This window comes from Aythya marila, assembly GCF_965140915.1.
Source record: "Aythya marila genome assembly, chromosome: 1".
Classification (NCBI taxonomy): domain Eukaryota; kingdom Metazoa; phylum Chordata; class Aves; order Anseriformes; family Anatidae; genus Aythya; species Aythya marila.
Genome location: NC_139042.1, coordinates 31,784,670 through 31,811,767, shown reverse-complemented (window position 1 = coordinate 31,811,767; position 27,098 = coordinate 31,784,670). Strand labels below are relative to the sequence as shown.

Below are 27,098 nucleotides of genomic sequence, written 5' to 3'. Positions count from 1 at the left end.
CAGAATCGTAAGCTATGCAATTCGTTTCCATTATTTCTGTTCTTCAGAAACCTAACTAAACAGGGTAAAAATGGCTAAAAATAACTGCATTGCCTCCTTGAACTTTGTTTCTTAAATTTCCACTTTGTGATGAATTAAGTAAATGTAAAGACACTGAAAGACAATAATAAAAATATGCTACATCTGAAGTATTTTTGAACTATATGGCATGCAGATTTTCCGAAGTGTAAAATACGTCTGGCACTCAAAACATCAGACTGTAGAATTTCACTCCCACAGGAAACGTCTGAAAACTCTATTTCACATTTACTTATTAATATTACCATCTTAGTATTAACTAGGCTCTAACAAAGACGCGAATACAAAACCCTCATAATGTCATCACATTTGGCACCCACGACGAAAATAGTTCTGACACACAGAAGCACAACTGTGGGAATGCAGAAGTGGGTGAGAAAAACTGTCTGACATATCGTCATCCTGCTCAACTGAACTGATTTATTTTCTCCTGATTGTAAAAGAAAAATATGAAAAACTCACTAATGTCTTTCCTAAGAACATATTTTTATCTTGCAAACCCTGCCCACAAATTCTCTGTAAGAAAAAAGGAAGGAAAGATCTAGTACCCAAACCCAGCAACTCGTGACACTACCATTCAATTCACAGCAGCATTTCTGAGACTTCTTTTGACTTTTGTTGTTGTTGTTTATTGGCTCACATCACTGCCTTTTACTTTTTGTTACTGGTGCATTATATAGCCCAAAGGCAGATTTTTCAGAGGTCTACAGATTTACTCAATACATACTGGTTTTTGACAGTTATTATTTCTTTGACAGCAATACCTTCTTTCCAGGGAAGAACTACAAGACATGCCAGGAGAAATTTCCATCGACCACAGAAAACAAGGGAACAACAGATGTGAGGGAAGTGACAATCCTCCTAGACTTTAACCCAGCCTTACAAAACAATGCAAGCTAGAGAGGGACATTCTTACTGTAGTATACTCATTTTTTGTTATTGGTGAGATCATGCCTCAAGGAATTATGAACTTCCATTCATAATTTGAATAGAGGCCAAACAGATGGCAGTGACTATGGATGAGAGTGTATATATACATATACTTTAAAAAAAAAAAATTACAAATGAAAAAAATGTATTTTTTAATCTTCCCAAGACTGAACCAAAACTACTGTCCACCTAGGTTACACTCATACAATTTCTTAATGCTAACCTGGCCTGTAGTTCAAACAATTAGAGTATAGGAGACTCTTTCCCTCTTTCCCTGAGATCTGTTCAAGTTTATCTTTAGGACTACCTCGCTGAAAGATCATTCTTTAGAGAAATGAGATCAATGCATTAAGTTCTTCACTAAGAAGGCTAGTGACGTCCAGCTTAAGAAAATGAAAATGTATTGCACTTCTTTATTTTAAAATGTAAGCTCCCAAGAAGGCTTCTGCCCACATATGGGTCATGTTATTAGAACCTCAGCTAACATTACCAACATCTGTATTCACTGGAATTACTCCGTTTTGACAAGTGCTGAAGAAGCCTGCCCTAGCTTTTTTATGCACTTACTGAGGCAGAAAGACTAAGAGAGGATCTCTGAAAGGTAACCTTGTGTTTTTAGGGCGGGTGGTCATTGTAACAAATTTAGGTAAATAAGATTGAGGACTGACCTACCTCTTATTCTCCAAGAGAAACTTTACAGTGTTCAGTTGGAACTAAGAATCAGAGAATCAGAATACATGTTCTAATAATTGATGCTCTTTGTGTCTGAGATGTATATATCCACCTAATTAACTACCTACGTACATGCAGATACAGCTATCTATCTTCTCAAGTACGTTTTAAACAGACCTGAATACATCCAGCTGACGTGACCTAATGTTATGAGTATTCAAAAAATAATTCGGCCAAGAGCCATCTGAAGTTAACTGCTTAGCTAATCTACTCATGGATTACTATGATGAAGAGCAAGCAATCTCCATGACTTTGACATGTACGAATTCTATTTCTTTAGCCAACAGAGAATATCATTGCATGACATGACAACTAAGTTCAGGCAATTCTGAAACCCCTGAAAAGCCAACCAGCTTTCTCATTTCTTTGTTAAAATGATCCTTTAAAGACTTTTTACCTTTCTCTGTGTGTATGGATAATTACATCCCTAATTTTTTTCTGCTAGACTATTATAACCACTCAGCAGGACATATATTTGTTTAAAATCAAAAGAATTATTTGGAGTATAAAAGTACTTATTACTCAGTATAACTGTGGGAGGCAGAACAAAGGCCAAAGGGAATTATATGTTTAATTCAGGTTATATACTTAAATCAAGTTACAAAATCCATCTTTTAAAACAAGATGCAACATTTGCAACATAATGTGGTATAACAACAAAGTCATTCAGCCTAATTGCAAAATCCACAAAAGAAGAAACACGACACCCTACAGCTCCCCTTATTGTGTATAAGAATACGTTTCACAGAGTATACTAGCTAGAAAAGCTAGAGAATGTTACTTCAGCTATAGAAGAAAATGAAACAACCTGGTTTTGTAACCTAAGTTACTTCTCCATAGCAGTCACACAGCAGGATATTCAAGCTGAATTCAATTCCTACAAAAAGATAAATGAGTAATTCTCTAACACCTGGAATCTGACAATAGCAGAACTAGTCAGAAAACTTATAAAAAGCTGACATTTGGAAAAAAAGACCAATGGCTTGCATGAACTTTTTTGTAAGCTTAGCATTGCAACACTGAAGGTGTAAAAAACAAAACACCCCCCCCCCAAAAAAAAAAAAAAAAACACAACCAAACCAACCAAACAAAAAAACAAAGACACCTATTAAATGCTAGCCAGCACATTCAATGCTTTACAGCATAAATCTTTGCAACAACAACTTGCCTTGTTATTGTGTGTTTCCAAACCTGAGCTGAATAAAAAATAAAGGATGCACTGGTTACTTTGTCCAACATGAAAAGAAAATACTCTACACATACAGATTCAGGTCTCAAATCATGAGGAATGATCACCCAGCCTTTTTTCTGTGTCTGTCAACATATAAAATACACACACGTGCATGTCTTCACTGTGTTCAATGGATTCTTGTAACAAACAACTGCAGCTTAAGAGCACTTGCTTCAACAAAAGTTTTCTACAGAGATAGCTTCTCTGTGGTTGTTCACTTTTTTTAAAAGACCTGCACAGCTATATCAGCATTTAAATTTCTTACATAGTCCTATAGTCTTTCAAGAGAAGAGGACCAAAAGTAATTCTGGGAACAAGTGCACTATCTAAGTGCTCTACGGTATTAGGCGCTCATCTGTGTCTTGGGTGAACTAAGTTACTACTTCTCGAAACAACTTTTTTTTTGTTTTTAATTTGAATTTAAAAAAAACGAAGTCAATAAAGCTGAAAGGGTAGTTTTAAATGATCTCAATAGGGGAAACAGGTAATTAGATTTTATACTGATTACATGTGCCGAAAAAGAGAGAAAGAAAATTAACATCAAAAGATTAATGCACAGTTTGTAGTAAGTATTGCTTGTAGGGATACTATAAGCTCATTTTCCTATCCCAAACCTCTCCATTAATTTGATTGTTAAAGATCACAGTGAAATTACATTTATTTTGAAAAGGATAACGTATGTAAACTCAGTTAATTTTTGGAAGAAAAGATCATCAGATTACTGTAATTTATTAGAGAACTAAAAAAGGCACAGCACAAAGTGTAGTAGATGTTTAAAATGAACCACATACCACACTTTCAAATCATCAGTCACTAAAGCAAACAGTAACTTTGATGGGTAAGTTCTTTGAAATGAAATATAACATTAGGAAAACCAGAATAAGGTAGTGCGGTGTCTTCTAAAATAATAGCAAGATTATCAGATAACGAATTCTTATAGCAGTCAGCATCCTACTGACAGTAGTAAGACATCAAATTTAAAACAAAGGCAAACTGCTTTAGCCTAGATATACATTAATGCATAGAAAAGTGGAAAACAAGTTACCTGAATTTGTAAGAAAGGATATCACACAGAGAACTAAGACTTAATAGGGCTAATTTAAGGGCACAAACCTCGAAGCAAGCACGACATTTTCAAACAGATTTATTTCAAAGCTAAAGAAGAAGAAAACTTCATATATCCCCTAGTTTCATTAAAAGGTATCAAACCATACTTATAAGCAACTTTGACTTTTTTGACATTACAAAGAACAGCTCCCGTGCACTAAAAATCATTCCTTCTTTTAGTCCCATGAGTTTGTAAAGATTCCTATTTTCTTTTTGGGCAATAAACTGCTTCATATTTCACAAGCAAAAAAATAGAAATATATATTGATATGCAGAAAGAGAAAGCTTGAACAAGAACTACTTGTTTTGTGCCTTCTGCATGGAGGCTCTGCGTAGCAGGAAATCCATTCATAACCCATCAATAAATTATTGATGTAGATTACACTGCAGCCTGCTCATGAAAAGCTTCTATTTCTGTAAGTGACCACAATGTTCTTTCCCAACTAAATGACTGCTCATCTACATACTGAAGACACCAGAGTTGAGGTTGACTGGTTTTACTTACTATGACTTCAGTGGCCGCCTCTGTGGTAGCTCAGAGGGGGCATCTAGTTCTCCCCCTTGTTGACAGTAACTAAGTTTCCATAGCAGTAGAAAGGACTGATAAGTTTTAATTTTCTTAAAGTTTTAATTTCCATATGGGAATGCCTGTGGCAGACACTCTGCAGAGATGGAGATGGTGAGCTGCAGTTTTTGTATTTCCATGGCTGATCAATGGCCGAGATAGCATGAAGCCAGCAAACATCTCAGAAAAATTTCTGCTAGTTATTTACGCTTATATCAAAACATTAAATAAATCTTCTAGAAGTTATCAAACTTAATCCCATTACAAAAAATGTTCTTATTTTTCTTGTTCTAAAAACAATGAAATCTGAAGCTGCTTCTTAATTACTTCAGTTCTAATTACTTTTTGATACTGCACATTTGGGTGTCAGCTAAGGACAACGCAAATGGACTCACCACATGGAATAACCACTGCTGGCTTAACTAATTTTATGAAGACGTGATAAACTAAGTTTTAACTTCTTTCTTTTTTTCCTATTGAAGAATTTTGATTTAGCAGGAGAGGCTACTGCTACATAACTAGAATAAGAGATCAGTGGGGTCATCCAGCTACTACTTTGCAGAAATTGTTGGTAAATAACAGAGTCACAGAGTGGTTGAGGTTGGAAAGTCATCTTGTCCAACCCCTGTGGCTCAAGCAGGGCTCGTTGCCAAGGACATGTTCATACAGCTTTTGAGAATCTCAAAAATCAATGAATGTAATTTATACCAAACTTTACAAAGAAGGTACTAACACAGAAAAATGAAAATTGTGTCTTCTTGAACCAAGCAAATGTGCTGCTTGAAACACAGACCTTCTTTACACGTGATTTTTCTCAAAAATACTATTGGGAGAGAGGCCTTTGTTTGCTTGCTATTAGAGTAATTAGAAGCACAACTCATGTCAGATCATTTCAGAAGGTTCCTATTGCCAGTTGCTCTTTTGGCTACATGACTTAAATCCAATTCAACACCAGCAGAACAGAGGTGGTAGCTTTCACAGCTGTACATCAGATCTTCGGTTGACACTACATGATCTCCACAGAATTTCCCCAGTGCTACATAGCTGCCAAAAATAAAATTTCAGATGAGAACAAGTTATATGCCATTATTTCTTTTTCCCCTTTTCTTAATTTCATATATTAAAGACTAGGAGAATATTTAATGAACACTAAGATTAGACAACATATGACTTATGAAACATTGGAACGGGCTGCCCAGAGTAGCAGTTGAGTCACCATCCTTAGAGTTCTTCAAAAAACAGGCCCATGTAGTGTTTAGGGACATGGGTTAATGGTGGAGTTGGCAGTGCTAAGTTAAAAGTTGGGATAGATGATCTCAGAGGTCTTTTCCAACCTGAATGATTCTGTGACACCAAAAGCTTGATGTACATATTAATTCAAACATCTTGAGTACATAAAATCTAGCACCCCATCTATTATTCCAGCAGAAACAACTATAAAATGTATGTCACTGATTTTTCTTCACATTCCTTGTAAGAATCTAAGCTTTTGGGAAGCTTTATTTTAAAAGCCTCTTCATAATCCCAAACCAACCAAACAAAACATCTTGAGCCACAGATCAATCCTGCACTGGAAACAGAAGAGTGAATACTGTAGTTATATAATACCACACTAATCAGAAATAGTAACTGCAAGGAAAAGAAATCATTGTCACTGAAATTTTAAAAAGCAGCTTGACAGTAGGACTGAACTCCAAGCAGATGCATAACTTTAAATGACAGATAAAGGATATTGTACTCCAGCAAAACCATTCTTTATGTACTATTCGTTAGTAATTTGATCGTAAGAGAAGTAAAACTCATCTTTTTTTTTTTTTTTTCTTTGATCACATCAAAGGAGCCAACAGTCTCAAGTCCACAGTACTTTCTTCTGATGCTTTTACACAGGAGAGCTAGGAGCTTACATTTTAATATTTTCAGGGCTAAGAAGGTTTTTATAGTCTTGACAGGGCACATGTTCTTGCCTGAGTCTACTCTAAAGATTTTATTTCCTTTTCCTTCTGTTGAATATTCTTGTTTCAAGAAACTTTGTAATTTACAGCAAGATATTATCAACTTTCATGAAAAGCTTTTTCTTGATTCAGTGAAATTTGTTTTACAGATCTGTAATATTTACCAAGTTTGGCTTCAGATTTTTGTGAAAAACCACCAGTGATTTTTTTTTTCCACATTGCTCACATGAGACATGGCAAATGTAGTAATAGCACAGTTCATAAAATTACAAGGTTTTCCAGAGTTCACACATTTAGGAGTAAAACAAGTACTTCGTTCTCTGTTACACTTTATTAGAAACTTTGATGTCCTCCAAATAAGTCATCCATCCAGTATGTGTCTGATTTCTACACAGATGTTGTCTTGGCCTGCGACTGCACAGGCCTCATAGATTTTCACCTTCTAGCAGCATCATGAATGTGCAGTCAAGGTGAAAGTGGTAAAACCCCAAAGTTTAATATTAGGGAAGATAACTCTGTGATATGTTTTATGACATGCAGCCAGTTCCCTGGGTACAACCAGCCCTGAGGGGTGAACAAAACTTGAGAATTACTCTGCCAGAATTTATTCTTTTAGGAAATGGAATAACTGGGAAATCCCAACATGTAAAAACTATTTGTTCAGCATGGAAAGGAAGCAGGATGCTTCCTAAGTGCAACCCTAAACAGAAGCCATGCAGAGCCTAACCCATATTGCCAATTTCAGGAACAGTCCTATAAACCCAGCTGCATGTGGTAAGAGAGATCTGGTATATATATATGTGGTATATAGCACATTTTTCCAGTATTTATTCTTTTCTATGTCATGATCAACTCCTAATATTAAGAAGTATGTAAGCGAAGGCAGCCAACTCTTTGAATAATTTATAAGGAAACATTTTTCTTAATTTTTTTCCTTATTAAATTTAATCACAGCTTCCTTTCAGTAAAGGTTTTCGGTCCCAAAATGGTTTATAAAACTTAACAAAGTTAAGCAAAGTCTTGTGCCTTTTTTTCCCCCCAAATTGGTTGGAAACAGAAGTGCCGAGTGCCAACTCCTGTTCTTAGCGCTGCTATCAGAGTGGTTCCAAAGAATGTTTATCAATATGGAAATAGGAGCTACATATATAAATTGCACCCAAGAAAATAAAACCTCTCAATGAGGCAAGCAAGGTTAAGAAGAAGGATTTGTAACCTCCATAAGCAATCTAATTCTTTAGGTCAAGCTGACCCTTCTGTGTGAATCAGTGATAGAACAAGTAAATACAGATGTCAGAAAAGATGTTTAAAGAAATCACTCTCTTTTCTGTCTTTCTCCTCTCATCATCTGTAAATACAAGACATAAATTTTGAGATCTTAAAATTATTCCTTGTATTGGCTCATTGCTTCTAAGAAAAGTATTCCCTGACTTAATCTTGTTGAATATGCATAGTGTTTAGATCACCAGAACTTCTTACAGTATTTCATCAAAGTAACCACCCCATGGAAGATGAAATGCACACACTAGATAGTTTTCTAATAAGATGTGTCTCTGCTACAAGTTACTGACTCTATTTCCCTCCCCCTCCAAAAAAAAAAAAACCAACATCTAAAAGCTTAGTGTTCATTTTTTGAGGGGTAAACTTTTTCTAATTTTGCTTTATAATCCAAAAGTGTGCACTGACAATATTTAGGATTATCAGGATTACCTGTTTAAAGGTCCTATAAAGTCCACCCAGGTACTATACAGACTGTGTTCTTCAGAAGGTATTTCAAAATGCCACCCAGGAAATAGAAACTTGTGATTTTTCCATATTCAGGAATTATTTTTGTAGAACCGCATAGGACTGCTCATCATTTGCCACCTATCCCTATAACACTGTGACCAGAAACAGAACTTGACAGAGTCTACAGAAATTTGTCTCAACTAGACAAAAAAAAAAGGCACCTTTTTTTTTCCTGGTGCTTTTTCAAGTAGCGTATTGTAACTAACATATTCTATGACTCCATCATCACCCCAAACTGCATATTTATACAACACTCCCAGCCCTGAGCTGTCTGAATTTGCATTTACATATACTGTTCTGCTTAACCACGCCCCACAGCAGAACAATTTTTCAACAGGCACATACACTGAGTGAAGAGGAATATTGTAGCGTTTTGTGAAATAAAAGGGATTTACACAAAATTATAATGTTTTATCCTGAAGGAGCAGGTGGCTGCTTCAAGCAGAGAAGATCACAGGAAAGTTAATGCAAAGCTGAAAAGTAACAGGTCAGAAAAGCGCTACGTAGGAAAGAAGTGATGGAAGTTTAGGAGAGGAAGTATCTAAGAAAACAGCAGAAGAGAAATGATGAGATAGAGCTATCCAAGTATTAGGAACAAGAGGACAAGACATTTGAAGACAAAAAGCTGGGGAGAAAGTGAGAGAGAAAGTGTTAAAAGGACTGTGCCGTTAAAGGGCAAAATACCAAAGATGTACATTTTTATTAGCACTATTTAAAAAAACAGTGATTATAGAAAGAGACAGGGTGATGAAGCTAGAAGTTCAATGGGGGGAGGTAAAGATTAGGAATGAAGCTGAGAAAGGATGCAGTTCAACTGAAAACGATTCTTCTACATCAATTCAGTCTTTGTTTCAATTTACTGATCCACACACAGTTCGTGTCATAAATAGCAGACAGATAAATCAGTATTAAAAGCTCTGCACACCATTACCTGTTGTTTATTTCAGCTTTTGAATTGTTTTCAATTGGTTTCTTGTATTGAAGTCCTTTTGTTAGCTTGCATATGAAAAAAAATGTAATTTTCTAATCTCAACGTGTTTATGGATATTAGAGAAACAAATATGCTAAGCAGCAATGCCAAATAATGGAAACAATGAACTTTTATTATTTAGAGTATTTCTTATCTAATGAATGATATATTCAAGCAAGTGCCTTTGAAAATTTTCCCCTCACACCTGCTTTGGGAAATCTCCCCAGAAATGACAGCATACTCTCTTCTTGAGCATGGTTTGACATCAGTAAGCTCTGTTTTGCTTCCTATTTTGTTAAGTAAAGTGATTCCACTAGACTTCTGTAACCTCCTTAACCTGTCAGCTTAACGCCTCTGCCTATGAAAAGGATCCATTTCTGTGGTCTGTTTGTGTGCTGCCTAACATAACAGGGAATTTGTTCAAACAATAAGACCAAATTAAACTTCAGAAACATGAGTTTTAAAACATGAGAAATCGGACTACAAACACAAAGTATGGAAATGTAACTCAGTCTTACCTATGCAGCTGTAAATACTCTCTGGGCCTGTTTAAAAGGTGAAGGAATCTGTCAACAATCTTGTTTTTCCCAACACCCTGTAGCAAATAAATATAATATGAAGACATAATTACACATTTAAGAGTGATAGAAGTTGATTTACGAGTTATTAAAGTCATAAAGAGTTATTAAGTTATAAAGATATATTCAACAGCTACAAAAAGAGAAAAAAGTAACTTTCCAAAATTGTTCAAAGATTCTCCAGACTTCTTTACAGGCAAATACAATTTCAGTTTGCATCAAAGAACTCTGAACGCAATTTAATTTTATTTTACATATGTATGTATTTACAAAACCTTTATGTGTCTTACTAGGAGAAATCAGAAATAGGACTGTGTCTCTGGAATTACCACTCATGCATATGCATCCCTTTAACTACCTCTGCTTGTTTACAACCCTTTCATTTCACAAAGGTATTGCAAGGCTCTGAATGCTAGGAAGTTGACTTTCAAGTGGAAAAGATACTTTTGATGGTCATAGGAAACATCCTGTAGCTGTCACAAGGAGTTAAGACATCACCTTGGTAATATCTGTTAATCCCACACCACTGGAAGTTAGCAAAAAATGCTCTCAGATTCAGAACTGGGTTGGAGATGACACTCCTACTGCAGTATGTCTGCATTAGCAAGCTGTGCAGAACAATGATGGTGAGTTTCTGGAGTGAACTAGTTGCTGGATGTTGCTAGTATGCCACCGTGTCTTGTACAACTGTTTCAGAAGCTGGTACTTCAGCCCATGCCTAGCCTGGTTACACGGAAGGAATTAACAGATGGAAGGCATTAGGTGTGGCGCTGCAGAACATGTTCTAGCTCAGTCTCATCCTAGAGGAATCCAAGTCATATGTCCCCTGACGTGTACTAAACTGCAGTAAGGAGCTTCACTTCAAAAATTCTTATCGCAACCTGCAAGAAAGTGCAGATTGCTAAAGGGAATAAAGGAAAAAGATAAATGAGTAGAAAGAAAAGTTTGATTGTAACCCAGCCAAAAGCAGATTGAGAAGATACCATCCCTCTGCTTAGATTCATACTCTGACTGCATGAATGCATCATTAGTCCATACCAGTGTAAAGCAAAGCAGATAAATATAACCCACAGACAGATTAAAGAGATTAGATTAAACCAACTTGAGACCAGCTAATCTGTTTCACTTGGCACTGAAACAGGATAGGAGCATTCATAACTGCAAGTTATGACATTTATGACTAAGTTCTAGCTGAAAGATGGTAATTGACAGCTGCAGAATTGCAAACTGTCCAAGCTTCTCCGAAGGGGACCACAGTCTCTCGTATGACTACATTCATGAGAATGGAGAATCACACACATATGTGTGGAAACTGAAACCACAGAAGGAAAGTTCTCACCACAAGAGCAGGGGAAAAAAAAATTACAGCAGAGATGACAAAAATAGAACTACCTAGATCCTACTGTAGACTCAACTTGAACATGGGGAGCTAACTCAAGTTAGCGTTCTGCCACATGCCTTCTCACGAGCCTTCCTCCATCTGGTCCTTCAGAAGAACCTACAGCTTTATACCCAGTTGTAATAGGAAGCTACAACACACTTAATATCTATCACCTGACACTTCTGAAAACTATCATTGGAGACACAATTCTCCACTGCTTTGAAATGGGATGATATTGTGGCTTTTCTAGAAACTCAGAACATACCTTTTTGAGGGAAAGCATGCAACTTCAGGAACTAGATCAGAAGCATTAAAAGAAACCAGAAACAGGACAAAAATCCTCTAGTGGCGCATATGCACAAATTTATTCCCATTTGTTTGCTACTACTTGCAGTCAGATACTTAAAATCATAAATGGGTGAAAAAATGGGAATACTTCGAACATCAAGCACAAATATCCATACTGAAAGCAGCTTCCTTTTCTTTTCCTAGGAGAGCTAAAAAAAACCTGGGCAGATGCCCACATGGAGTTTTCTGTACCAATCCCTAGTGGTCTGCATGTTCTTTTCCCTGCAGAGGGAAATTCTAGCCAGCTCTGGCAAGTACAAAGCTGAAGAAATATCTCAATCAACGTAAAACAGAGTTAATATCAAACAAATGGTTACTGTATGTATATGGTAGATTCTTAAAATAATGTTTGTAAAGAGTATTTTCCCAGCTACAAAATAACACATATTTCCCCCCCCCCCCCTCTCCTTTTCCAAGGAATAAAGGACTGCGTGGCTGGTTTTGTGTATTTCTGTCCAGGCTGTTATCACCAAGAGTAGTGGCAAGAACAGGCCTTATCTTTGAAAGGATGCTCAGAAGACACCAGCATGGTGGAGGACCACCACAGAGGAAGGCAGAGAGCACTATTACCCAAGTAACACAGTGAAGTTGATGGGCGTTGTGCCATCACCACACCTCACCCTTTTCTCATTTGTGCATCTCACCAGATTGCCTGCACACCTGCTTTTATTTCATTGTAAGGCTAACTTGATTTCAGAATGTGGTACATTTTTAAAACATGCATGCAGTATCCAAAGGCCAAAAGGCATTCCCACCAGATTTTAGCTATTATAAACACATTAACATTGCCCAACTTCTAGACTGAACTGCTTCACAGAGTACATTATGTGCCTTCACAGAGGCTGTGGTGTACCACAGAAAGTTCTTGGTTGGCAACAGTAGCTGGAGCAAAGTTCAAGTCAAAGCCCTTTGATTCTGTTCCTCCACATTCTTACTTCATGACAAGTTCCCACTTCTCTTTGTCTCTGTTACTGCATTGAGAAGGCATGATATATTAGTAAGGACGAGAGACCAAAGCCATTTAGGCCACTTTTATACCACTTCTTTTATACCACTAAAAACTGCAAAAAAGAGCTCAGATGAGTTCCTTCCTTAAGTAATACTTACTAGTGTAAGGCCAAGAAAAATTTATTCTGAACTCACTGCATCCTTGTGGCATAAAGAATATGCCTGGTAGCCTTCTTCAGATGAACACGAAACATGGGAAATGCTAACATATTTTAGAAAAAAAAAAAAAAAGACTTCTGAAATAAATTAGAGGCATCCCAGAAATAAGAAACCACCACAATGGCAACAAAATCGCCCTCCTCTCTTTTCATTCTATACCCAGTGCCAAGGATGGAGCTCTATCTTCCAGCCACCCACATAGCTTGTAGTCAGCTATTTAAACTGAAAGAATAGGAACTACACACGTCCCGTGAGCACACTGAAACGCTCAGCTGAACTCAGCCTGGATTCAGAATGTCATCTCACATCATCTGCGATTCCTGCAGCCGAAAAGAAACCAGTTTGCCATTAACACTTTGTGCGTTATTTATAGATGTACCATTGCGGTTGCTTCATTTATCAGAAATACAAGCATATGCTAATTAGAGGAAAAATAACATCTGTGTTGGTGTTTCAGCTGAAGTGAGTAAAAATATTTCAGAAAGCAAGTATCAGACAATTTTTACTCTGTCAGACATATGAGACAACTGAAAGAGGAAAATGGGAAGTAAATAACTGCACTAATGAATAACAAGAAGGACACTATGTAATTAGAAGGCAAAATAATCCCTTAGTTAAAATTTCTCTTAACTGACATTGTAAACACTTGTTACCAAGGATAAAATGACTTAATCTTCCAGCAGTAACTGCCATTTCAAGTATAAACAAGGTTTTTACAGGTCCCTGGAGGTGTTTTGCAATTCAGGATGCAGCTATTACAGTAGTGGGACAAATTTCTCCCCCGCACAATCCAACTTAACTCTGTAAAATTATGGTCCAAGAGAACTGGGCCCAAGCTTTTGGAATTAACAGCTTGCCTCTTAGAAAAAAAAAAAAAAAGCCTAAAAAAATGCTGCCTTGTTTTTTTTTAAATGATTTTCAGGTCATAGTGAAGCAGTTAAAGAGGTTAGCATGTTGTGTTCCTCAGTGCTGTTCTTCAGCTGGGACATGGCAATCGAACCTTTTCCATTTCAGCACAAAGTCATCCCGTGTAGCTTGAGTCACCTTCAGCAGAGCACCTGTTTCGTTACTGAAGAATGAAATGAGTTTTTAAAACTGGTGAGAAAATCAGTTTGTCACTTTTTCATTTTGGCCTTTAAGGAATGTTTGTAATTAATTTTAAAATTTTATTAATAGGGGAAAAAGGACAATCTTGACTTCTTATTAAATTTTAATACACAGAATCCTCATGTCAAAGTTCTTAGTTTCTGACTTCATAAAAGAGTTATACTGATAGCATCATTAAAACAGAAACTTACATTTCCTAAATGAAGACAATGAGGACATTTTTGCTAATGAATGGTTTCTAACATTGAGTCTGGCACTGAACCATCTTCCATGCTGTAACTTGCCTGTATGTGCCAACGAAACATTTGCAAGAGTGCACGCGTTTTGATAGTGGCTGCTATTTTTACACCCAAGGATGTAAAATCAGAACTACAGTCCTGATTTAAAAATAAAAAATGGTATCACCAGAACAACAAGTAGCACCCTCTACAACTCTCTGAAACACGCCTGGTATTATTAAGCTTGTCAACTCCTGCTTGGAACAAATACTTTTAAATCAGTAGTGATCTAAGTATTGCCCTAGCTATGATCTATATATTGGTCACAACAGTGCATTGCACAAGTGTTCTGTTGTTTAAGGCTCTCATTATTTTATTATTAATTTATCATCTGAGGCAAGCAAAAAAATAAGATTAAAAAACAATTTTACAAGTATAGCAAATAAACTTAATTTTCAATATAAATTGATTGTTTTGGATACATCCCTGACTACAAGTCTAGACAAGCTTGTAGATATCCTGTGTTTTTTTTCTGAATTTAAGCACAATATTTGGCACGGTGCACTGCTAGGCAAAATGTCATCTTTACATTTCCAGCAAGGCAGCACAGCTTGAAGTTCAGTGCAGAGAAAGATACGAAAAAAAAATAAAATAAAAAGAATCTGTGGGAAGACAACTCCCAAAGAAAACCAATTAATTGCTTATTTTTCTGTTCTGATTCTTCAATATAACTCGTAAAGGCAGAAAGCAATAATATAAGCAGACGTTTAATGAGCATGCATATTCTCAGATGTGCAAATGTGATTACGACTGTAGCAAATGAGACAAATACTTTCCAATTTTTCCACAACTGCCACACAGAATTCCTCAGGCAAAAAATACCATAATAGTTTGCCTAATTTAGTTCATGTAGAGCTCAATTTCTTTATGCTCATGATGATAATAATAATAAAAAAAGTTGGTTTAGGTTAGTACATTCTTGTCTTGCAGAGGAAGCTGTCCATTTTTACAAGTTGAAGCACGAAAACAAAGTCCTTTACACTATTTCTGAAGGAGTTGAGATGCTAAGCATTTGGTATTTCTAGCTTTGCTGGTGACAGATATTCGTACACTCTCACTATCTATCTAATTCAATTTCACAAAGATATAAGAAGAATATTACCCTAGAAAAAGACATATTCAAGCACATTGTTTTAAATATCTTTCAGAAAGATTCTATTGTTTGTCTTACTAAATTTTTCAAGAATAAAATACATTCCTAGTGGTAGTCCATGAGTTCCGTGAAACTGATCTCTCATTTGAAGAAAGGCTGAAGAAAGGATGCAATTACATCAATTACATGTTGATTTATCTCCCTGATAGAAGAGTAAGTGCCAACAGGCCATTACATTTCTAAATTCTTTTAACATATTTGTGACAGTCTGCTTGCTGTAGACTCTCTTTAACATTTTTACTAAGCACTGCCAGAGATTTTGTCATGGTCTTCTTTCTAATTATATACAGCAATATTTAGCACCTTCATAGAATCCTTCATTCTTATTCTACTTTGTATCCTTTTCTCACTTCCCCTTACATATACATTGTCTAATTAGACTTGTTAAGTACTTTCCTTAAAGGAGAGAAAAGAAGGAAGCAATTTTGAACAACACTAAAAACACAAAGTCAAAATCCAAATTCCCACACCACCAAATGAAGAAGCACAAGATTTAGATTATCTCTGTATTCAGCAGTAATTTAATCAGTAACTTACAGCATATCTGATTATTCTTATTACCAACTTGGTGTTTCCTGTTGAAAAGTGGACATAACTAATATGAAAGCTAGAATAATAGAAGTTGGAGTGCTATGTCTTATGTCTTAATAACAATTATTCAGGAGAGGAAAAAAAAGTGAGGGGGAAAAAAGCTCTCATTATTATTAAAGGAGAGACTAGCCAGTAACAAATACTTAAAAATAGTAAAGGTTGCCCATGAAGAAAACTACAAACCAAAGAGCAAGTGGCAACTGTGGGAAGAGAAGAGCAAGCAGAAGATGACATATAGGGAATGGTCCTGATGAACACCGAGGCTGTCCCAATGCATATTTCATTTCCTCTGTCCATTCTTCAGGAAGACTGACAGAGAAAGTTCTTCAGTTTTGGTAATGTCTATGCGATATGTACAGTAATGCTTACTTTTCCTTGCTATGCTTTACACTTTGAAAATGGTGCAAGGTCTACAACACATGATATAAGTGCACAAGACAAAGCACTCTGTACCAAAGCTGGCAGGGTACAGTCAAAAAGAGGGGCAGGAAGTGCTTAAGACACACCTAAGAATATCGCCTGCACATGGGGTGTGAGGCCTTGGCACAGGCTGCCCAGGGAAGTGGTTGAGCCACCATCCCTGGAGGTATGCAGAAGACTTGTAGGTGTGGTGCTCATGGACACACACGGCCTAGTGGTAGACTTGGCAGTGTCAGGTTAACGGTTAGACTTGATGATCTTGGAGGTCTGTTTCAAACTAAATTATTCTATTAAACAATCAAAAAAACAAGCATACTATTTAAAAGACCCATTATGGAATGGATAAGGGTTAATGAAGCATTAATGAAGATGTGGGGATTACATGTAGTTCTCAAGGTACGGCAGCACACCTGGGCCTTTGTTTACATAATTCAGTCATTTAAAAATATTTATACTTATACCATATGTATAGTGTGAATAAAACAGAGTAACTCTAAAGGACAAAATGAACACAATTTTTTTATGAGATGCTTCCTGCATGCTAACCGTGAAAGCAGATATATTCAGTATTCATTGCTATGGCAGAACCTGCTCAATTTATGAGATCAGCTATCTGAACAGCTCATACTATAAATTACAGCAAAAGACTGAGGTCAAATAAAATAATTCCATTTTGTTTAACATGGGGTTAAGTGTTTCAGTACTTCACGGTTACAAAATACTTCAGAAGTGACAAGGCCACGGAGCGTTCTCTCCCCAGAAAGCCAGAAATCCCTTAGAACTATGAATATTTTGTTTGGTGTCTTCAAAGACAGCTGATGTTTGCCAAGACTTCACCTATGACCAATAAAGGCCATCCAACACCTCTCTTGAGGCAACTTCCAAATGCAAGAATTTTGTAACTCTTCTCTGGGAACTGTTATATGTAAAATGTAATTGTATGACCAAAAAAATGGTTTTGCCACTGGTATTTTACAAGTTTTCCCACATAAACAAATTCTGTTTATTAGCATAATTTATCTCCTATTTGCCAAGGGCAGGAAATTTAAGGAGACTATAAAAGTAGCCAATCCACAATCTGTACAATGTTCATCAAAAAAAAAAAATCCCAACAAAATAGCCTGAAAGTTTTCCTTGGTAAAAATAATTCAGTCCCATGAAGCTCAGGGAATGATGTAAGAACTATATGGTAATGATGACATAAACAGTCATTGTGAAGTTGGAAATAAGTAACCTTTACTAACCAGGATTCTTGTGGTCGTCTGCCTATTGCTTTGAGAGCAATAAATAGCTGCTGCTTGCTCGCAGCCAAGAAAGAAGCTGTTTATGGTTGCTTTGAGAAACTATGGATGGCCTCATTCACACTCAGACTTCAGGCACTTTCTGGATGTAATATCAAAAACCGTATTTAAAATGCTGGCATTGCCTTTTATTAAAAACTAATCAACAGTTGAAAATTCTTATCTATCCACTGCCTTTCCCGAGGACTCGAAGAAATCTGTTTGCTTATATATCAAATTGAAGCACATTCCAGTTTGCGACCCAAATAAATCAACAAGCATTGCAAGCAAACATTTAGACAAAGCCATATTTTCACATAATACATGTATGCAGCAAAATCCCGGGCCGCAGAGGCATCAAGGACTACATATGAATAAAGTCATTTATTTGTGAGGTTGAACTCCTAATGATTTGTTAGCACCCAACACTTGCCTTCAACATCTCCTTGGCTTCATTAAGAAAGGCAGATGAGAACATCCACCAAGATCATTTAGTTTTGACTTACTGAATTTCAACTACTAATCTTCAAAGTTCAAATCCTGAAAACAAGCCTGTTAAAAGGACTCTCTCCAGTCAGCTCACAACTAAAAAAATGGCAGAAGACACTGCAATTATAAACTTGGAAATCAAGAAAATGGGCTAAAGCTAACAGAAACTGTGTGCCCGTACGTGTTATCAAAATCAAGGAGGTAAAAGAGGAAAACCAAATCCAGTCTGTAAAGAAAGACTATAGATCAAGCCTTGCACAATTATTAGCAATTGAAAGGAGATAGTCACTTACGTAGTCATAATTTTGATGGACCAAATTATGTTCTACGGTACATGCCAACTCATTTAAATATCTAGGAAATGACACAGGCATTCAAAGGGATATTAGTCATGTATTTTGAAGGACCTAGATTCAGAGTATTTGAATTGTCAGTTACTTACACTGATTTTCCATGATTTACTCATTCACCAACAAGAAGTATTAACAGAAAAGAACTCAAACCAGCATTTTGCATCTCCACACAAAAACAGCATTTCTTTCTTCCAAATGCAAAACACAGGTACACACTGAATTATGTATCAAGCACATGGTAATTAAATTCTACCTTCTAATTACAGATGAAATTGTTAGAGTAACTGAACAGCAAAAGATTTTTTTTTAAATTGTATGATTTACAAAAAGAGGATAAAAACTGTATTATCTTCAATGGGAAGATACTTGTGCACTTCACATGAAAACATATAGTTGCTTTTGCAGTACTTGTACAGGATCCATCACATGCTGCAAAAATTTTCAGTAATATACTTAAGGAATTACTCTATCAATTTCTAAATGGTTAGTAAACATCTGAAAAATCAAGGGTGATTGGTGCGGTCCCAAAAGACTGTGAAATGGCAAATAGATTGCTCGAACTTAAAAACAGTATTAAAAAAAAAAAAAGGTCAGTTGGCCTAACTCAGTCACACACAGAAACAGTGGAACAAATTAGCAAAGAATAAACCTGGATGTACTCAGAAAGTATGTTAGCAATTAAAAAGTAAAACCCGTAAGTATTACAGATTTGCCAAGGACAAATCACAGCAAACCAATCAATTTTAATGGCAGAACTGAGCGGATGTCTAAAATCAAAGCAGCATGTTCCAAACCTTCCACCTGGTTAAATCTTTTAACACTGTCTCCAGTACAAGTTTTGTAAGCTTTAAGAAAATACGGCACAGAGTAAATTATTAAAGATGAATATCCTTCTGCTGGAAAAATACCTTAAAAACAAAAATCACACTAATGTAGTCTTCAATATTTTTTGTCAAGCTGGTACAACATATGAAATGTGTCAGGGGTTTGAGTGCACCACCAGGCTCTGCAAGCTCTTCCATGTTTCACCTAGGGTTTTAGCTGTCTGTGTTGGAGGTCAGCTTTGATAGCTGCTGAGTGAGCCCTCACTGAGATCCCCTTTCTCCCCATTGTTTAGAGTTGCATTTACACTCGAGCTTTTCCTCATTTCCTCCCTGATTTACACTGCGATGCTGCCGTGCCTGGCCCTGAACCTTGCTGTCCCCAGCCCAGACCTGCTGACCTGACCTCAGACCTGGCTTGTCACTGTGGACCTGTCTGGCATCCTCGGGCACCTGGCTGCTGTCCCCAAGACTTCTCACTTGGACACTGTGGGACTGTGAACCTTGTCAGTGAGGACAGCAGATCCTGCAGGCAACCTGTACTATACAACGTTTTCAGTAACAACTTGGTAGGTGGCACTATTAATGGAATAGGAAAAATCGATCATATTTCACTTATGAAAGTGTGTTGTTTTTCAATTTATGAAATGTATATTTCATTTACCAATATATGACACCTTTTGGGAGAACCTGGCATCATCCAGCAAAAGTCTACACAGGTTTAAAGTATGAAATCTCAAATACAAGCTCTTAAAAAGGACTCTAAATAAATAAGACTGCACATAAACATATGCCGTAATTTTAATAGATGCACTTTAACAACAATTACCATTTTGCATTCCTTGCTGTGTAGGTTAGATCATTAGTGCTTTGGGTTAGACTTTTTCCAAAGGCTATTGCAAAACATAAAGAGAAACATCTGCTACAAAATTACTGTAACCATGCTATGGGAAAGCTAAACCAAAGGGAGAAGATTACTTTATGAGGGGAAGAAAAATCAACCTGGTAGCTTGGGAAATCACTTTCCTGAACACTTTAAACATACAGAAATAATAACAAAAACCCTTGTTTAGAGCTAACTGGCCAAGCAAATAATTCTGTTTAAGTCATCTGACAGTTCCACTGATAGTTTAAGATGGTTTTGAAGAACAAAGACTTTTAAACATACCCAGTAAGAGAACATCTGCCCATACATAACTTTGGAGAGACTATGAACTCTTAGAAGGTGTCACGAAACAGCAGTGACTGACTAAAAGAATGTCAGGCCCTACAGTCTCAACAATACAGTCTCCAACAACAAAGAAGATTTTTTTTTTTTACCAAAAAGAAGATTTTTTGTACCAAAGAAGAAAGTGAATCTGTATCACCTTAGAGAAAACCAGTATTCTGAATCAATAAAGATAAAATACATTTGAATAATACTTAATTCTACACCTCTTATCCTCACTAGAAATTTTAAAGAAGAGGTTTTGCTACTTATCTATGAAGAATAACCAAAGCAATTGACCAAGTATTTTGTTGGTAATGATGTTATACATAGCCATTAATATTTTGTCTTCCTGCTCTGACAGCAATGTAAAAACATACAACAAAACACAAAAAATAACACTTAAGGCATTTACATTTTCCACCAATATGTGCTCATAAAACCAGTGAATGTTAATAGATAAAGAGTCAAAAATATGTAAATTACCTCAGTAGTACCAATGGATGTAATTTCAATGAAGCAAAACAGAGATTTTATTTCATTATTAAATAATGAGTTGTAAGAAATGTTTAACTCACCTGATTACCAACTAAAAGAAGATGTTCTCCCAGCAGAAAGTCTTTTAGCATATCTTCCATTACCAGCATGTGCTAAAGAAATAAAAACATGATTTTTACTCGTTTTTATACTCTCAAAAGTTTATATATTCCCTAATAATAATAGTAAACAAGAACTTTCAAGACTTGGGGCCTTTTTTTTTTTTTTTCTTTTCTTTTTTTTAAGTTATACTAACCACTACTTACTACACAGCCAGTGTCTCTCAGCCAATAATAGCAGAAGCAATCTATCCAGTGACTAAAACAATGAAACAAAAACACAAACTCCACTTCTGCATTTCCTTTACTCTGATCGATTCTGGGTGTTTGATTTTCCAAACTGTGTCATTCTCTGTAATCATTCCTAATAATTTTCTTTTTAGCCTAGGTGAACGTTTGTCATCCAGAGCATAAGAACTTTCAGTTAAACACATATGACAATTTTCCAGTAACTCTACAGGCAGGAAGCAAAATATCCTGGTAGAACTGTAAAGAAACCAAACAGGGAATTAAAAGGGAGATGACATGAATATGTACATTATATATATATGTTTTTTTTTGTAAGTTAAACACCAAGTCTAGCTTAATAACAAACACACTTTCCTATTATAATTAAGCTTTAGTTTCAAGAAAAATAAGGACAGAAAAACACAAGCTCAAGTCTAAAGGTGTTTATTATGTCTCTTATAAATTCTAAATTAGACTGCCTAACTGAAGTCAAAATACAACATCTATTTTACACATATCCAGCATTATAAAATGTAACACACATTATACAAAATTCAACCTTACCATGCTCCTCACAAATAATTTGTTAAAAAGGATCAAAAGGATTTAAGGATAATGTGGCAATGCAGACTACTTTACTAGCAATAGTCTTGTATATTTCTCTACTGTACCTAGTGAAAATAGGTCATCTGTAAGTAGGTCAGACAAGCTACTTAGAGAAATAAATGCTTGCCTTTAGATAAACATATAGATAAACATAGTTTTTCCACATTATCATTCCATCTCTAGCACTTAATTTTGAAAAAAAGAAACCCACAAAAAAAACAGTATGTCACATGCAATCTCTGAGCATATAGAAATACTCAGTTTGCAACTGTGTGAAAGATATTACAGGTTTCCAAATCTCTCCAGAACAGAGGGCGGGGGTGGGGGGAAGAAACTCGTGTAAACATAGCTTAATACCACAAAATCCTACCCAGGCATGTCAAAAGACTACTGAACACTCAACATACAATTAATTCAAGAAGACCTCAAGGCAAACTACTGTATTTTCTGAAAGCACACACACTAGCAATTTATCACTGATGAGAGTAACTTTGACCAGATAGAGCACAAATTCCAGCGAGTCAGTTTTACCACACTTACTGATTACATTTTTTGATTCTACTGCTAAAGCATGAGAATTTCCTTCAGATGACTTCTGTTTTATGCTAAATTGGACTAATATGTGCACATTATGGTTTCCTTGCAGAACAACTTTACTACAAGGTACTGCAGCAATGCTAAATTCCAGTGGAACATGTAATGCTTCAAGACCAAAACTATGCATTTCATTACATTGTACAGCACTGCAAAGGGCTGGGGATATAAATAAACCAACACAGAAGAAAATCAATGCAATTTTTAGATACACGAGAGGAAAAGTTGCATTGGACTTGTGAAACAAATTTGCTCTCCAGCAGGTTTTGGTAAACGATCACTGCCACACTTGAATGGCTGAACTACAGTGGGAACACGCAATACAGAATGTAAGAGTGAAATTCAATCTGAAAAGGGAGCAGCTCTTCTGACAGGTATTTGGTGGTTGTTCCCTCTAGGATTCGGAATTCATTGCTACCAGGGGCAGATACAGAGCAGTTTGTTCTATGCAGTGTTTTTAACAAATGTTGCCTAAACAAAACTGATGCATAATATCAGCCACAGTTTTCTTCAGTGTGTTCAGTTATAATTACTGAAGCAATAAGCAAGAAGACTGAAGAAGCAATGCAGATATGAATCCTAGTAAGACTTAGGATTTCATTTCCAACACACTCAGATGAAGTACTTTACCGAAATGGCAACACAGAACAAAATCTCACATGAAATGTTACTGGGGAAGATGAAGAAGACTGTCATCTGTTCTCCTTGCGTGGCCTGTCACCTTCAGTAGGTGATAGCCATGTTGCAGAAAGGATAGCCTTTCTGGGAAGAAATTACAAGCAAGAAAAGAAGAAAAAAATAGAGCAGAAGAGAAAAGGAAATTCACAAAGTAGGGAGATTCACACTAGTCTGCTAAAAAGAAAAATACTTCACAAGCTATCAGTGAAATATCATAGTCACTCAAAGGGTAATTCTCTGGCTAAGGATAACCTTGTCTGACAATTGTGAGGTCCACAAGTTAGATGGAGAAGACAGCTGCAGTACACCTACCTCTATAAAAGGAACATGGGAGAGGGTGGAACTAAAACAAACAAAAAAAAGTCACCAAGCCCTTTCCTTTTATTGTGTTCACTAATTGCTCTTACTCTTTGCTACTGTGAACAAATTAACATTAATAACTCTAGCAACTAATTAATAACTCAAGTTATATAAAATAATTATTATCTAATAACTGACTAGTAACCCTAATTACTCTTCATCTTGCTTTTCAAGCATACAGCGTTAATTCTAATACAAGGCAGGTACTGCCGACCTGCAAAACTTCCTATTACAAGCTTGTAAAACACTCCATCAGGACAGAATCAATAACCCAGCCACAAGAGTCGATCAGGTCAGCAGCAGCAATAAAATCACTCAATAAAGCATCTTATCAAATCATTCTAAATAAAATTCAAGTTCACTCCAAGTTCTTTCGGATTTTATGAATGTTCAATGGGATTGCTATGACATCTTCAAAGGGACACAGTGAAGATGGATCTGCAATGAGCATCAAATCCCCTGGGAAAAATTTTTATCCTAAAGAAGCTGTTTCAGAATTATAACCTTCAAAATTAGTATATCATTTAATAAACGTGAATATGTGCATTAGTACATATTTAATGAACTTTCTGTACTTGAGAAGCCAGCAAATTCTACTTACTTGAGCATTTTCGTAAAACAACACATCAGGCACTTTCATTTTCTCACTTGGGTTATAAACTGGCATAGTCACAGATCCTATCTTCAGAATCCCATCGTTTATTTCACCTAGACATTTTTCAGGAAACAAACGAGCACATGCATTACTTATACCATCCTCTGAGCAGACATGCAATCAATCGCCAATGCTTACAAGTGAAAGTTTGCAAATTTTAACAAGGCTGTGGGTTGCTGTAAATGACTTCTATCTAAAGTGAATGCTTAATAGATTATCTGTTAACAAGACGTTGGATTATAACGAATTTGAATTCTCTTTATAATTGCAAAGAAGTCTACTACAATAAATGATAAACAGGTGATCTTAAATAAAAAATATCATAAAGTACACTAGGAGCTGTGACAGCTACCATGGTTTAACTTCATACTCTTGTTATTGGAATACCACTAACTTTGTCAGGCCACATTTCCTCAACCCACAAATTTTTCACTCTCTTCTATTCTCTTTCTATTTTCTCTGGTTGTCCCAGTAGACACAGGGTGTGGATGGGACTGAGGAGAGCTGGGGCCAACCCATCACAGCAGTACTAGAATGTTGATTTTTACATCCAGAATTACTTTTTTGACCAAATAGGTTAATTCTAGAAAGTGGACACATTTAACACCTGCTGAAAACTGAATAAATTTGCACTTGAAGGTATGACCTTCAACTCTTAGAGAAAAAGTAAAAAAAAAAACCCTAACAAATTCTTACACCAAGAAAACCATAAATTCCTTCCTTAGGAAAGCAGCAGCTAAGTTTATATAATAATAAAAAAGGATTATAACGTGTTCTCTTCTAAAACATGGGACAGAGAAACATGAAGAAATTTCAAGGGAGGGATCAGGATGGAAAAAAAATGTTAAGCAGATAGCATAATGCAATTGGCAATATTTGTAATTATTTCATAAATAATTTTTACGTATATATATAAACACATATAATGCAAATATATATAATGCATTATATACACTATAATGCAATATTACATATTATATATTCATCTATAAGTGTGTGTACATACACAGCCATTCATGCATTATCAATAACACATGTATTCTATATATCATAGTATTATATATACCTATGCAGAGATATATATGCATATAGACATGCATACATACACCTATGCAGCCATTCATGCATTATTATGCCTGTTGTTTTTTTTTGTTTTTGTTTTTTTTTTGTTTGTTTTTTTATATATTTTTCACCTACATAAAAAAAAAATATAAAAATAGAGAGTCTATGTTAATTTGGACAAAAGACTTGTTTGCTACTGTAGAGATCTACCTGAAAACATAGAAGTCAAATGTATCACAAAACTGAGAATGTCCATACAGAGAAATGACAGCAAATATAATACTGATAGAGTACAGATCAAAGCTGTTGAAAGGAAAAGTTTAGTGAACAGAAAACGGCAGATCACTCAATGTGTGCTACCTGATGGAAGTTATCAAAACTTACATAATTAGCATGAAGACCAAAGGACAGGCAGGAATGAGAAAGAAGTAAGAAAAATGGCAGAAGCAGAAATACATGTGAAGTACTGAAGGCTCTTTCAAAAGAATACAGGTTGCAGGAGGTAAAGAAACAAAGCCATGCTGGATAAAGATGATATGTGACAGCAACTTAAAGAAAAAATAAAAAAAGAAGAAAAACTAATAAAGAATTATGTACCAGAATGAAAACAAAATACAACCCAAGACTCCTACAAGAGTCTTGATGAGGAAGAGGTTGATTTTACCAGTGAAGATAAAAAAAAGCAATGGTAAAGAACATAACATAGAAAGATTAAGATCAAAACAAAGCTGTAACTATGAACCATGCAAAACAGTAGTACAAGTGATAATAATAATAAAACAGATAAATAAATAAAAAACCATCAAATCAACGACTGAAGTCCAAGAGCTGGTCAAGTGCCTGAAGTCATCAATCTGTTAGACTGGGGAACCCTTAAACATGTCAAGGGCACTAAATTTCATGGGCAGGGAATGCAGCAGACAGTACATAAGTATCAGCATACTAAGGAGTTATTACTTCCCTATAGAACAAAGCCAAATGGGTGTAACTGAAGCAAACTACGTTTTATTTTGAGCTCATTTAGTACACATTTATATGCTGAACTATCTGAGTAACATTCATGAAGAACAGGACAAAAGATGGCACAAACTTACAAGTGTAATCCTTCTCCTCTAGTTTCTTTGTGCTATCTGGACTTGACTCAATACCGGAATCCAGTAGATTTTTGTGTAAAGCTGATCTGGCAAGGTTTGGTAAAAACCTAAATGAAGAAATAAAAGAGGTAAATCATTTTTTAAGGAAGATTTCTTACAAGTTTTCAGTATTTTCTGTAATGTAAAACCAGTATGAAGCTTTACTTAGATCTCCAAACCCTTAATGTCTATGTCTATGCCCTCGTATAAGTTGCATGCTCATTATAAAAAGCTTCAGTATTATGGAATATTGCAAGAAAAGCTGCAACATAGGATGAATTAGGACTGGAATTATGTAATATCCTCATTCCACTACCAGTAAGAGCTACTATAGAAACGATGTTGATTTGGAAACAACTCTACTCTTGACTTATTTCCCATGAACCCAGAGCTATAAAGTGAAATAAAGAGCTCTGTGGCATACAGTCTGAGGCTCAATCAGTTTTCCAAACCTTTTGTTAATTAAAATTTGCCTTCCTTAATAGAAAAGAACGGAAAACAAAACCAAAAAGCCCACTATATTCATAATTTCATATACAGTTTATAGAACTGAAACCAAACCTCCATCAAGCATCCAGCCATACTAGACATAAAATAACTCAAAGCAGAGTGTTTTGAGACGGCGAAATAATGTTGATAATGGTGACCTAACTTGTATGATTT

General features: G+C 35.8%; 1 protein-coding gene across 1 annotated transcript in view; it reads right to left on the bottom strand.

The window, feature by feature from the left end:
* The window catches only part of VWA8 (von Willebrand factor A domain containing 8), a 188,744-nt gene that overhangs the window by 92,928 nt on the left and 68,718 nt on the right, over positions 1-27,098 (bottom strand). The window contains exons 18-21 of the mRNA XM_082784877.1: positions 26,397-26,503; positions 24,187-24,293; positions 21,102-21,173; positions 9,869-9,945 (exon numbers count right to left, since the gene is read on the bottom strand). Coding sequence (XP_082641003.1) covers positions 9,869-9,945; positions 21,102-21,173; positions 24,187-24,293; positions 26,397-26,503 — 363 coding nt within the window. The remainder of the gene's footprint in view (positions 1-9,868; positions 9,946-21,101; positions 21,174-24,186; positions 24,294-26,396; positions 26,504-27,098) is intronic.